General features: G+C 47.8%; 1 protein-coding gene across 24 annotated transcripts in view; it reads left to right on the forward strand.

Moving 5' to 3' along the window:
* Positions 1-14,121, forward strand: part of DYSF (dysferlin) — a 201,759-nt gene that overhangs the window by 12,816 nt on the left and 174,822 nt on the right. For 17 of the 24 annotated variants that reach the window (XM_032497799.1, XM_032497803.1, XM_032497805.1 and 14 more), the window contains exons 2-3: positions 9,355-9,410; positions 10,258-10,349. In XM_032497799.1, the coding sequence (XP_032353690.1) occupies positions 9,355-9,410; positions 10,258-10,349 (148 nt within the window). Of the gene's footprint in view, positions 1-9,354; positions 9,411-10,257; positions 10,350-10,389; positions 10,746-14,121 lie in introns of those variants that run through there. The other 7 variants (XM_032497790.1, XM_032497794.1, XM_032497791.1 and 4 more) reach the window with 1 other exon arrangement.

The raw sequence follows: 14,121 nt of genomic DNA on the forward strand, positions 1-14,121 counted from the left end.
TTCCCTGGTTTTCTAACAGTTTTGTGATAGCAACTAATCTCCTTGTCCTCGATAAGGAAATGGAAAACTGGGGAAGTTCAATGATGTGTCCAAGTCAAGGGTCATGGCAGGGAGCCCTTGGAGTGGGCAGTGCTGTTGAGTCCAAATCTCTTGAAGTCCCTCTTGGCTGTTGCCCTGGCCCAGGTACCCCAGGCACGTGCAGCTACTGTCCTCTCCCCATCTCTGCATTCCCCACGTTTTACGATGCTCACGATTTATTTGCACTGATAAGCCCCAGTAAAACTGAAATATAATGGTATGTACCATCTCCAACTGTTCAAAGTCTATTTGTCTTTCAAAGCCTGGCTGCAATGCCACCTTCTCCAGGAAGGCACCCAGGATTCCCCTGGCTGTCATTAGTCTCTCCTCTCTGGATGCACAGCCCCCTGTTAGGGCTGCTACTGCACTTACCCTAGCCAGTCTGTGCTCAGTACTTCGCTCCATAGGTAGGATCCCATTACTCTGTGAAGGCAGCAACCTGTCCTATTGATCAGGATGCCCGGGGCTGAACACAAATAGGCAGTGCCCTGTCGTGTGCGCCCTTTCTGGCCCAGCCTCTTGCCATCCTCCAGATGTGCCTGGGAATCTCAACAGTCTGGGGCAGTGGTCCTCATGTTTTACTGTGCCTGGGAATCCTCTGGAGAGTGTGCTTCAAAGACAGATTCCTGGGTCCCATCCATAGAGGTTCTGATGCAGCAAGTCTAAGTGATCTAAGTATCAACCCTTAACACATACCGGAAGCAGGCCATTTCGAAACCACATCTTGATAGAAATTGATGTGAAATGTGATGAAAAGTGAAATTAAAATATGACCCACCTGCCCACCCCCGCCACCATGGAGGTCTCATGCTGGAGTCTGGGGCTGAGTTGATGCTTAGGGGACCCGGCTGTTAGAATCAGACCTAGAATTTACAGATCATCTAGGCTGGGGTACCCAATGCCGGCTGCGCATCAGAATCGCGTGGGGAGCTCTTCAAAAGACCTCTGCCAACGTCCCTATCCCTCCTCTCTTGAAGCTAAGAGGGGCCCAGAAACGTTTAGGTATTTCTAAAAAAATCTCCAAATGTTTTGGAAGCGCAGTCAGGGGTGGGAAGCCTTGACGGAGTCCGTCACAGCACAGAGGGGACCCGGCTGCTCGTAGAGAAGCCGCCCCGTGGCGTGCTGGGCTCCCACCCGCGGCCCGGGGTGCCTGGGACTGGCCCGCCCGGCTTGCTGCACAGTTGTTCCTGGCATTCCAGGCTCGGGTGTAATTTCAGGACCTACCTCCCAAAATAGACTATGAGCTCTGGGAGGCTGGACTCCGAGGGCGCTTTTTTGGTTTCCCTCCCTCAGGGCTTCAGAGGCTATTAATGAATCCGTATCATCCCTTTGTTCTTGTATTAATTAGTTAGTTAATGAAAACTACCATGAATACCTGGCTGTGGTAGGTATTTTTGGCTGATCATCTGGGCGAATGAGAAGCTTCATTTCCAATGGCGTTTAGTGATCTGCACCTCTCTTCTGCCCTGCCCATGTTCCACGCTAATGTTATTATTTATGCCCCTTCCTTCACTGTAACAAGTATTTATTGAGCACCTATTAGGTGCCGGGTGCTGTTCGAGGCACTGGGGATGCATCCAAGCACAAAACCGGACCCCTGTTCCCTTGGAGCTCAAACATCTTATTTCCTTGAAGGTCAGATCTCCTGTGCCCCAACTTGGTAGCTTTCTACCCTGCTTCCCCCAGGCCCACCAGCCAGGTCCGAAGAGTCATTATTTTCCCTTCCCTTCCTCTCCTCCCGTCAGGTCCTCTGTCCCTCCTTGTGTCACTGCAGTCGCCTCCTCTCCCTTTCTGCCTCCACCTCTCTTCAATCTCCTGGGAGTCTCTGGACTTTGGGCAGGAGCCTGGGGGATTTTATAGAACCATATGAAGACCGAAACACCCCTGAGGGGCCCACGTGGCTCACCTGTGTGGGGAAGGTGGGCTGCAGGGCCACTGGACTACCTCAGTCTGGCTTTTTGAATATTAAAAATGACTTTAAAGTATTGAAAATAACCTTTAGTTTTCTTTTTGTGAATATAATAGGTACTCAATGTAAAAAAGGGTGTACTACTGAAAGGCATGAGGCAAAAGTGAAAAATGCCCCTCCATCCTGATACATTGAATTAACTTGTTAATGATTTGATATATTTCCTTCAAAGTTTTTTTTCTCTTTTTAAAAAAAACAATTTTAGATGTGAAATTTAGCACCCAAGTAAGTACGTAAAATAGAACTGTATGCTTTAATGCAGTGGTTCTCAATTAGGGGATGTTTAGCTCCTCGGGGGACATTTGGCAATGTCGGGAGATATTTTGGGATTGTCACCACTGGATGGGGGGACAAGATCATATTGGCACCTACTGTGGGTAGAGGCTGGGGATTCTGCTAAACATCCTGTGGTGCACAGGACAGCCCCACAAAACACAAAACAAAGACTTATCCAGCCCCAGATATTAATAGTGCCAAGGCTGAGAAATCCTGCTTTAATGAAAAAATTATGAAAGGAATACATACATATATTACCCATGTCAAAGAATTGAACCTTACCGGTCCCAGACACTTGCCTTCCTCTCTAGAGATTAATCGCATCCAGATATCTTTTTGCAAGTGTTTGCATACTTACTTTTTCACTCAATAATAAATCAGGGGCATTTTTGTATGTCAGTAAATATGCTTCTACACACCTTTTAAAATGTCTGCATTATATTTGATTATATGGATGCACCATAAATCAGTTAAGCAACCCCCTATTGATGAATATTTATATTGTCTCAAATTATTAATATTTGTATCCAATGCTTAAATTATACTGTCACTATGAGAAATATCCTGCTGACTAAATTTTTGCCCACGTATCTAATTATTTCCTTTGGGTAAATACTGGAAGTGGCATTGCTGTGTCAGAGGTTATAGTATATTTAAGGCTTTGCCGCATTTCCCAAATTACTCTCCTGACAATCTGTACCAAATTTGCCTTCCCATTAGCTGAGTATGGGGGCTTATTTTCTTATAATTCTGTTAACACAGAGCATTATCATACAAATTTTAAACAATTTCTTAGGTCTAAGTAGTATTTGTGATGTTTCAATGTTATCAACTATTCACATTTATTTCTTACTGAATTGCTTTTTAATTTGCTCAGTTTTGCAGAGAAGAGATGTTTGTCTTTTTCTTTATTAGTTGTGAGTACTCTTTATATATTAAGGACTCTTTATATATTAATATTTTGTCATAGGGTTTCAAATATCTTCCCCAGTTCTAATTGGCCTTTTGAGTTTAAGGACTACCCTTCTCAGAGGGCATTCCACCACAGCCAGTATACCCATTCACCATCATTCCTTCCTGGCTACTTGTTTCTTAGAAAGTGTGGTTTCAGTTAAGTTTAGAAAGATGGAGATCGGGGTGGGAGTTCTTGAGGGTGAAAAGACTAGGGCTCTGTTAGGGAGGGCAGGGTGACAGCTGCCCAGTCTTGGGGTGTAGAGGCTTGAGTCAGGGCACAGCTGGTGGGGAAACTAGCAGAGTTCTCAGAGTCTACCTACTCTTTTTGTTAGGGGGTATCTTTGCCAAGAAGTAGAGCAGACCTTCCTTCAGCAGAAGCCAGAGCTACCTGTCCTCTGTTCAGTTTCTAGCTCCTTTTGGTTTTCTGCTGGTAACTTTGAATTTCTATCGCTGTGCTTGTCCGATGGGTATTCTAATGAGGTGTGGCTCTCAGAGTGCCCAGCCCAGAGCAAGTCCTCAATAATTATTTGTGGACTAAAGGAGAGGCTGCATAGAGGCTGCCTGCAGGGTCTGAAGATGCCCTGCTGCTCTGGCATTTCCTGTTCCCTGCTTCGTGGGCAGAAACGTCTCTCTCTGGGAGTTCCAGATGACCCATCTCTTCTTTTCTGCTCCCTCTCCAGGTGAGGCACCACTAGCCACCGGTGCATCCTTGTTAAGATCTGAGATGTGCTCTGCCCCTCCCCTGTCCCCACCCAGACACTGGTCAGTAGACCCCAGTCCCACTGCCTGCGTCCTCACCATCTCCCACGTTGACTTTAAAAAAATTGTGTTAAAATACACATAATGTAAAATTTACCATCTCAACCATTTTTAAATGTACCGTTCAGTGGTATCAATTACATTCACATTGTTATAAAACCATCACCACCATCTCTATCCAGAACTCTTTCATCTTCCCCAGCTAAAATCTATATCCGTTAAATAATAACGCCCCATTTCCTCCTCCCCAAGTCCCCGGTAATTGGCTTATTTCATTTAGTGTACTGTCTCCAGGGTTCATCCATGTGGTAGCATGTGGCAGAATTTCCTTCTTTTGTAAGGCTGAATAATATTCCCTTGTACGCATATCCCACGTTCTGTTTATCCGTTCATGTCAGTGGACATTTGGGCCTTGGTGCCTTTGAGATGCAATGGGAAATGCGTCAGTATTTCTCAGCCTTTCTGTAAACTTTGGACAGGCATTAGAAACGGGAGCAGGTTACAGACTGTGATGTGAACCCTCAGTGAAAACTCTTGCTTTGGCGTTTTTCTTCTCTATGATCCTACCAGCCCCAAATATTCCATTGTCATCAGTGTTACAGAAACAAGCGTTCTGTCTGCTTCCCAGATGTACTGTGACCTGATCATTGTGTTGAGGGGAGGCAGTCTGTCCTATCATGACTATGCTGGTTCTGCCAGAGATTGGGGTGCTCCTTTCCACACTGTAACTCCTGTGCATATTTAGAGGGGCTTGCAAGCATCCTGGGCCCTTTGAAAGGGGCCTGTCCCCATGAGATGGGCCCGAGGCCAAGATTGCAGGGGAGACAGCTGCTGGCAGGTCAGCCTCACCAGGCGCTGAGCAGAGGGCAGTGATGTGGCTCTTTGTGTGAGGTCGTGCCCACATGTGACGATGCTCAGGTGTCAGATGTGTGGGGCTCCAGTGGAGACTGCTCAATCTGGTGACCCCAGGCACTGGCTGGGCAGGAAGGACTGTCCTTTTTTTTTTTTTTTTTTAATTCTTATTTTTTGTTGACGTGCAATCTTTACAATGCTAGTTTCATGTGTACAGCAAAGTGATTCAATTATGCATATACATACCTACACATATTTTTTCAGATTCTTTCCCATTATAGCTCATCATAAGAAATTGAATACAGTTCCCTGTGCTATATGGTAGGTCCTTGTTGTTTATCTGTTTTATACATAGTAACGTGTATCTGTTAATCCCAAATTCCTAAGCTATCCCTCTGCTCCTTTTCCCCTCTGGTCATGTTGCAGAAAAAATGTGTTACAGCTCAGTTATAGCCCAGTATTACAGCTCGGTGTTAGAGTCTCAGTTGTGACAGCAACCTGGATCTGGGCAAGAGACCAAGCAGCACCTGGAGAGTTAGAGAATTCAGATTTATTATGCCACCAGGCCCAGAGGAGTTAACACTCCAAGCTCTGGCCCCCGTCTGTAGGTTTACACAGGCTTTTATAGGCTACCAGTTTACACTTTGCAAGATCATATGCAAATAAGGTGTAACAAAAGTTGGCTAATTAGGAACAAGCTTTGTAGAAATGGACCAATCAGGAGAGAGAGAAATAACCAATCAGGAGTGAGCTCCATGCAAATGAAGTACTACAAATGGACCAATCAGAAGCTAGGGGAATGGACCAATCAGGAGTGAAGGAAATAGCCAATCAGGAGTGAAGGAAGTAACCAATCAGGAGTGAGCTCAGGGAACCAATAGAATTTTAGGGGTAATTAAGCTGTTTCAGAGGCAAAAAAGTGAGATAGAGCCTCTGGGCCAAAGAACCAGATGGTGCTGGCAGCAGAGTAGTGGCCCTGCCTGGGGGGTCCTGCCAGTCTTTTTATGGGGCTTCCCACCTCAGTCACAGCACTTTCTTTTCTGTGTCCGTGAGTCTATTTCTAGTTTGTAAATAAAATTTTTATCTTTTTTTTTTTTTTTAAAGATTCCCCATATAAGGGATGTCATATGATATTTGTCTTTGTCTGACTTACTTCACTTAATATGATCATCTCTAAGTCTATCCATGTTGCTGCAAATGGCATCATTTTATTTTTTATGGCCAAGTAGTATTCCGTTTTATAAATACATCACGTCTCCTTTATCTATATGCCTGTCGATGGACATCTCTGCTGTTTCCATGTCTTGGCTGTTGTACATAGTGCTGCTGACTGTCTTATCTCCACTTTGTTCCCGTCTCTGGGGCTCCTCCCACATCCCCTCCCACAGCCCAGGGTCTTTATCAGACATGGCTCCAGTGGGGGATCAGGCCGGTCCACTACATCATCCAGCCTCCACAATCAAGGGTCAAGATGGTGATTTCTTTGTTCTCTGGTTCTCCTCTGACCACTTTCCTTTAAGGCAATATTTTCAAACTTTTAGGACTGTTATCCACAACAAGAAATATATTTTTACATCAAGACATAGTACCCTCACATAAATATGTATGTAAAAATAGAACCAAAAGTTTCAAGTAACAGTACTTTTACATGAAAGCTGTGCTCTGATATTTTCTTCTCTCGTCTATTCTGTCACTAAAAAGACATATTGGTCAACTCAGTCAATTGATGTCATAGCCTGCTGGTGGGTCCCAATGAGCAATTTGAAAAACACTGCCTTGCAGCCCTGGGTGACTCTGGTCTAGGAGTCAGGGGTCGAGTTGGGGTGGGTGGGCCAGGGGAAACCAGTGAAGAATTTCTGTGGGGACAGAAGAGTCCTCCCATGGCAGGTTCATTCCCCTCCACTGAGTCAGTCTGTCTGGAGGACCCCCCAGGGCTCCAGCGTGATTCTCATGGATGCCTCCTGGCCCCTAGTTCTGCAGAGCAACCTGGGGAGAGGATGTGGTCCCCTCCCCCCACCCCCAGCATGAGCTGTGAGCTCTCCTGTATCTTTAACTATCCAGTCGGCTTAAGTACACACATAAAGCCACGTCTCTCAAGGCCAATGCTGATGACCAAGGACAGGACAGGTCTAAATCCATGATGAGGAAGGAACTCTTTTCTCAACTGTTTCCTCATTAGCAGCCTGCCTTCCTTTTCCTTGGCGTCTGTAGGTCATGTGATTGTGCTGGGCTAACGTTTCACTTCTTTCTGACTCTTCCGTGGGGCTGTAGCAGTCCATCAGTGACCCCTCCCTTAGTGTGTGTCACCCAGAGGGTCCCACAGTCGGCCCTTCCACCCGGGACTTAGGGAAATCCCATCCAGGGCCTTTGTTCTCCCCATCTTCAGGGAAGGCAGGCAGAGAAAACATTTGAAAGGCGCTTGGCACAGGGCTTGGCACACAGATGTCGCTCAGTTGATGCTAGCCTGGGAGCACCCGGATATGTTTCCAAGTGGACAGTTCAAGTGAGGTTGCAGATGGAATTTTCCATGTTGCTTCTGTAGGTCATGGGAAGTTGACAGGGGAGAGGAAGTGAACACTTAGATAGCATCTCATATCTCCCTCAAAACTGATCAAGGAGACACTCATTATTATCATTTTACTGCCAAGGGGGCGAAGGCCTTAGAGAGGTTACAAGCCCTACGTAAGGTCACGAGGAGTACCTGTTATTCAAATGACTTCAAAGCCATGTATTTAACCCCTGCTGGAGCCTGCAGCAACATGGCCCACAGGGCAGGCCTGGGCCACCTTGAGAAGCTAACTGGGCGCCTCCTTTCCTCCCCTCTGTGGGAGTGCCATCTCTGCATTCCCTGAGAAGACCGTTTCTGTCCTCTTGTGATGAGGTGAACTGGCAGGAAAAGAAAAGGACCCATTCATTCGGTACCCAAGTACTGGGCACCTTGCTATGTACTAGGGTTTCCTAACGTGAGTAAGGCCCGGCGTCTGCCCCCTGAAGCTCACAGTCTAGCTGAGGGGACAGACGTAGAAGCACTCGGTTGTCCTGCTGTTCAATATATGTGGTCACATCTGGCAACCATCTCTGTCTGGAGAGGCTTATCAGAGGAGAGACACCTGAGCAGGGCATTGAAGAATCAGTAGGAGTTCACTAGATCAGATCATCAGAGTGGGGCACAGAGGGCAGGGGAGGGGAAGTGAACCCACATTTAATGAGCATGCAGTGTGCCAGACACCTCTCTCATCCCATTTGGTTGAATTTTCACAACCACTCCATAGGGAGGTATTATGACCTTACAGATAAGGAAACAGAAGCTGAGATGTTCAATGAATTTCCTAAGAGGTTCTTCAGCTGTGGTCCACGGACCCCTGGGGGAAGCCCCAAGACTCTTTGAGCAGGTCAGAAGGTTAAAACCGTTTCACAGTAACACTGAGATGCTCTTTGCCATATTCACTGTGTCAGCATGCGCGCTGATGGTACAACAGCAATGGAACGTGAAATTGCTGGTGCCTTAATACTGATGAGGGCCTTGGCACCAACTTGTGCTGGTCGTTTTATTTTTCATCCTCATGTGCTCACAGTTTGGGGGAAAAAAAAGCCAGTTTTATTGAAGAATGTCCTTGATAAAGCAGTGCATTGATTGGGTACACGTGTTTGTAATATTTTGTGTGTTGAGACGGGAAACGTGCACGCAGCGCTTCTGCACACTGACAAATCATGATTATTGCAAGAAAAAGCACTGCCGAACTAGCCTTTTTTTTTTTTTTTTTAGTGGAATACTGTTTTTACTTGAAAGAATGACTGACAAACTGTGATTATTCAGATTTGGGCATTTGACAGACATTTTTCTTGAAAATGAGTGAGCGGGCCTGCCGCTTTAAACTGACACGTCATTTGTTGCCCATCATGAGATCTGAGCTTTCAGATTTCCAGAACATTTCATCACTCCCAAAAGAAACTTCCATTAAGCATTCCCTCACCGTTTGCATCTCCCCTGGGAACTATTAATCTGTTTTCCATCTCTGTGGATTTGCCTCTTCTGGACAGGTCACATGAATGGAATCGTACAGTATGTGGAGAGAATTTTTTGAAAGAAAAATGGAATATTGTCTATGAAGATCCTCCATTCTTAGAATCGGAAAATGTACAACTTTATTTAGAAATTTAAATACTTTATTTTGAGAATCAGGAATAACAATTAACAAGCTCATTAAGAAGAATCAGGCTGGGTGTTTTCCTTTAAACCGTCCTCCAACGGGGCTGCTGTTTCTCCGTCCCAGAGCTGAGAGAGAGTTTGTGTGGCCCTGACTATGCTTTCATTGCAGACCAGTGGGGCTCTCAGGGGCTCAGTGGGTTTTGTGAGCTTTCCTTTGGTGGGCGCTGCAGGGCAGGCCTCAGAAGCTGGCATGCACTCGTGGGGGAAGGCACAGGGTGGGGTGCGCCTCTCCAGTCTCCCTTTGTGTCTCTCGTAGGGGTGAAGAAGAGAACCAAAGTCATCAAGAACAATGTGAACCCCGTGTGGAATGAGGTATGTGAGCTCTCCCACCCTCCCTCCTGTCCCTTCTCTGCGCCGCTGTCTCTGCAGGGACAAGTCAGGGGGCTCAGCAGAGGTGACCTTCTTAGTGGCGCTGTCATGGAGAGGAGGGGTTCTCTGGTCCAGCGTGCCAGCGAAATCCTCCTGGCCCCAGGGACCTGGGAGGGGGCTTGGTGGCCTGGCCTGCCATCTCCCCTGTGATGTGAGTGTGGCCTGGACAGGAGTGAGATGACTTTTGTCTCTGCTGCCTCCAGCTCTGGCCAGCCAGGTGGAGGGTGTTGAAGGCTCTCTTGTCTGCTTCTCTGGGCCCAGAGCCACCTCCTCCTGACAGTCCTCCCTGGTTCACCAGGTCCTCCTCTGGCTCCTGCTGGCCTCAGCCCCCTCCAGCAGCTTTCTGCATGTGGTTCTCCTGGATGCCTTGTGAGGGTGGGTCAGGTTGCAGAGGGGAGCCTCTGGATACCAAAATGGCACTAAGTCATACTGTCACCAGGGGCCTGGCTTCTCCATGAGCACTTCGATCTTGGTCCCCGAGGGCCCTGCATGGTCACCTGGTGTTTTCCCCTGCTGGGGGGCTGGTGACTGATGGATGGAATTGGGTTGGGGGGGTGTCACAGGAGTCTGGCCTCTTCTTCTGCTGCCTTCAGCTCTCACTGTCACTTCTGAAGCTCTGGAACACTGCTGTTCATTCATTCATTCATTCATTCACTCACTCATCCCTCCCTCCCCTGGCAGTGGCCGTGGATGCCTGTTTAGTGCCCACAGGGCACCCGAGTGAACCAGAAACAGCCTCTTCTCTTCTAGGGGTCCACAGGTTAAGACAGCTTGTCTCCTTTTCTTCCAGGGCTTCGAATGGGACCTCAAGGGCATCCCCCTGGACCAGGGCTCTGAGCTGCAGGTGGTGGTCAAAGACCATGAGACGATGGGGAGGAACAGGTGAGGTGGGACAGGGGGGCTCTGTGGCCTGTGGCTCTGGGTAGGGTCCTGGTGGATGTGGACTCTAGAATCTGAGCTCTGGCCCCGTGGTGGATTTAGGGGAGAGGCTGCAGCCGTGGGTGAATCTGAGAGCTTCCCAGGGGGCAGGGAAGGAAGATGGGTCAGAAACAGAATCAGGCTGTCTGTGCACGTGTTTGCAGAGACAGCTGGGGCCCTGGGGAGCAGGGGAGAGAAGGCGCTCTGCGTCCTGCTGCAGCCCAGAGGCGCCTGGCACAGCCCTCTCTCCCCGCCCGTGGTGCAGACTGGGGAGGGCACGCTGCAGGGAGGTGGGCCGGGCCGGGCTGCAGCTCTTGGGGAGCACTCAACGGAGGCGTCATGGAAGAGGTGGGACTTCAGGTGAGACTTGTGGTTGAGAAGTCGGAGCAGTAATGTCGGTTCACACCTGCTGCCCGCCGTCCTGTGGCAGTGCTTTCTGGTGTTATTTCATGCACACAGAGGGAGGGTTCCCAGGCAGGGGGAATAGCAAGAACACAGTTCAGAGGTTCGTGGTGGCGAGAGCAGGCTCTCGACGCAGGTGATGGGTCCTTCCTCTTGTGCTGGGCTCCTGGCCTTGTGTGTGCTGGTGCTAGTGGTGCGCGGCAGGGGTGGGAGGGGAGGTGGGTGGGCAGGGCCCGCAGAGCTTGCAGATTGATGGGCCTGTTGGCTGTGGGGTGGCCTGAGAGACACGGCCTGTGAGGGCGCTTGGTGACAAGCGCTGAATGTCAGGGGAGGGGTTCAGCAATCCCTGATGGGGTGCAGCCGTGTGAGGTACCTGAAGGGGTGGGTTCACGCCCTGGGTGCCATTTGCTGAGATCTGGCCTTGAGACTCAGGCATGGGCTTGCTGTTTGGTGATCTGCTGACAGGGGAGCCTTTGTTTGGGACCTGGGTCAGCTAGTGTCTGAGGCCTGGCTGTGTTACCCTGGGGTGGGGTGGGGGAGGAGGAGAGGGAAGGAGGGAGGACTCTGAGAAGGCCGATGAGTGTCTCAGACTGCAAAACACCTGGACAATTTGAAATCTTAAAAATCTTGGAATCAAAACCCGGCTGCCATGGTCTCCCTGTGGCTCTGGTGGCCATGGGTACTGGCTGTGGTATGTGTGGGGAGGATGGGGGCACTTCCACTGGGCCGTCCTGAGGTGGGGCTGCAAGGTGTAGGGGCCCAGGGCATCTTGGGTCCATCTTGGCCATCCTGGACCTGAGCAGCCTCCATGTACACAGGGCCAGGGGCTGGAATTAATTCACACAAAGCTACCCCAACACAGATGTTTTGTGGAAAAAGGCAGCTTCTGTCAAGCATGAATGGTGGACCTGCAGGTGAGGGAGCAGCCATGCTGGGCACTGGGTGGTCCTGGAGGGCTTCTTGGAGGAGGGCCACACAGACTGACTCAGAGGAGAGGAAGGGAGGCCCTTTCAGTGTTCCGGCATGGAGGGCAGCCGGGCTAGGGCCTCACAGGTGGGACTCAGTCATACGACCTGTGCAGCCCAGTGGGAAGGGAGCAGCAGGGCCGGATGGGGCAGGGGCCCCCTGCCACCAGGCTGAGGATAATAATAGCAAGCCCACAACAGCTGATGTTTACCAGGAGCTTAGCCAGATGTCTGACCCTGTGCTGAGTCTTTATGTAAAAGATCTTTTTTCATTAGTTAGGTGCTACTGTTAGCATTGTCATTATTCCAGAGGGAAACTGAGGCTCCAGGAGACTGGGTAATTCCCTCGAAGCCTAGTGATGGCAGAACGAATGATTGATGGGCAGGTCTGCAATGTGGTGAGAATCACCGCGCCCCTGCCCCTCTCAGAGACTCCGGGAAGCCCCGGGGGGTGCTGGGCCCTTCTGGAGAGTTCAGTTCCCCGATGATGCTGGAGTTGAGAAAGCTTAGTGGGGCAGAAGCACGCAGAGGAAATGCAGGTTTCATTTTCATGATCACATTCAGCATTTTTCAGGCCCTGTGGGGAAATTTCTAAGACCATGAAGGCACCAGGGGACAAAACATGGTTTTGATCAATTCAAAGGTCAGGGTGGCCCTCAGGGTGACACTAGGCCAGTGCCACCTGTGGGCTAGCCTGGCCTTGTGGGTCAGAGGTCACAGCAGGGGCTGGCTGCATTGCACCTCGCGGCCCTCTTGTTGGCCCCCATGGGCGTCCTCTGGCTGCTGCGGGGAAGCCAGCTCCCTGAAGACCCATTCCCCACATGACCACTTCCCTGCAGGGCCAGTGTGCTAGAAATCAGTTCCTTAAACATCAGTTTGCAGAACAGCTCATTCACAAAGCTTTCTCATTTACCAGAAAGTTCTTTCTGATAACTACTTGAATCCTGTAATGTTTGAGTTTTCAAACATTTATCTCAATTTTGCATTTCTAGCAATTATATTAAGCTTTAAGTTTACATTTAAACTTACATTCATAAATATCTGGAGAATTTCAGAAGTTACCCAAACCACACTGTCGTGTGTGGGAATAATAGAATTTTAGCCTCATTATCGGAGCCAGTGGGTGTGTAGGCTTGAGAGAGGTTTGCTTGGATGGGAGGTGCGTGAGGGTAAAAACTTGGTGGAGCAGTGGGAGGGAGGCTGGTACCTGCAAGGTGCTTCTGTAAGGGTCCGGTGGTCAGACCGCACAGTACCTCACCGTGCACACGAAATGGGAGAAAATAATCCGACATTAAAATGATTAAAAATTCTAAAGCTGGTGGGGAGGGTACAGCTTAAGTGGGAGAGTGCATGCTTAGCATACACAAGGTCCTAGATTCAATCTCCAGTACCCCCATTAAAAAAATAATTAAATAAATAAACCTAATTACCTCCCCCCCAAAACCAACAAACAAAGAGCTAAAAAAAATTAATAAAATTAAGATTAAAAAAAAAAAAAAAGAGCCAATGACCTGGCATTAAAAAAAATTCTAAAGCTGTAAAAGTAAGAAATATTTCCAGGAAGTGACAAGAGCAACCATGTGACATTTTATATTTTGAAAGAGAAAAGGGAAAAATTTCAATGAATTCAGTGTAAAGAACATTTTAATTTTTTCAGTTTATATAAAATTCTATATATATTGTTTTTAGTTGAAGTATAGTCATTTTACCATGTGTCAATTTATGATGTACAGCATAAAGTTTCAGTCATGCTTATAAATAAATATATTCCTTTTCATACTCTTTTTCATTATAGATTACTACAGGATATTGAATATAATTCCCTGTGCTATACAGAATAAATTGTTGTTTACCTACTTTATTTCTAGCAGTTATTACCTGCAAACCTCGAACTCCCCATTTATCCCTTCCCACTCCCTTTCCTCCCTGGTAACCATAAGTTTGTTTTCTATGCCTGTGAGTTTGTCTCTGTTTTGTAAATAAGTTCATTTGTGTCTTTTTTTTTTTTTTTTAATTCTACATGTAAGTGATCTCATACGGTATTTTTCTTTCTCTTTCTGGCTTACTTCACTTAGTATGGCAATCTCCAGGTCCATCCATGTTACTGCAAATGGCATTATTTTATTCTTTTTTTAATGGCTGAGTAGTATTTCAACGTCTTTATCCAGTCATCTGTTGATGGATTTTGGGGTTGTTTCCATGTCTTGGCTATTGTAAACAGTGCTGCTATGAACACTGGGGTGTATGTATCTTTGTAATGAACATTTTAAATTGATCAACTGTTCACTGCCCTCAAGTTGTCACTGACTAGTCAGGAAGCAACAGGGAAATAATAGTCCTGGCAGTGACCGTTGTCATCTGACTGCCTT

This window comes from Camelus ferus, chromosome 15, assembly GCF_009834535.1.
Source record: "Camelus ferus isolate YT-003-E chromosome 15, BCGSAC_Cfer_1.0, whole genome shotgun sequence".
NCBI lineage: Eukaryota > Metazoa > Chordata > Mammalia > Artiodactyla > Camelidae > Camelus > Camelus ferus.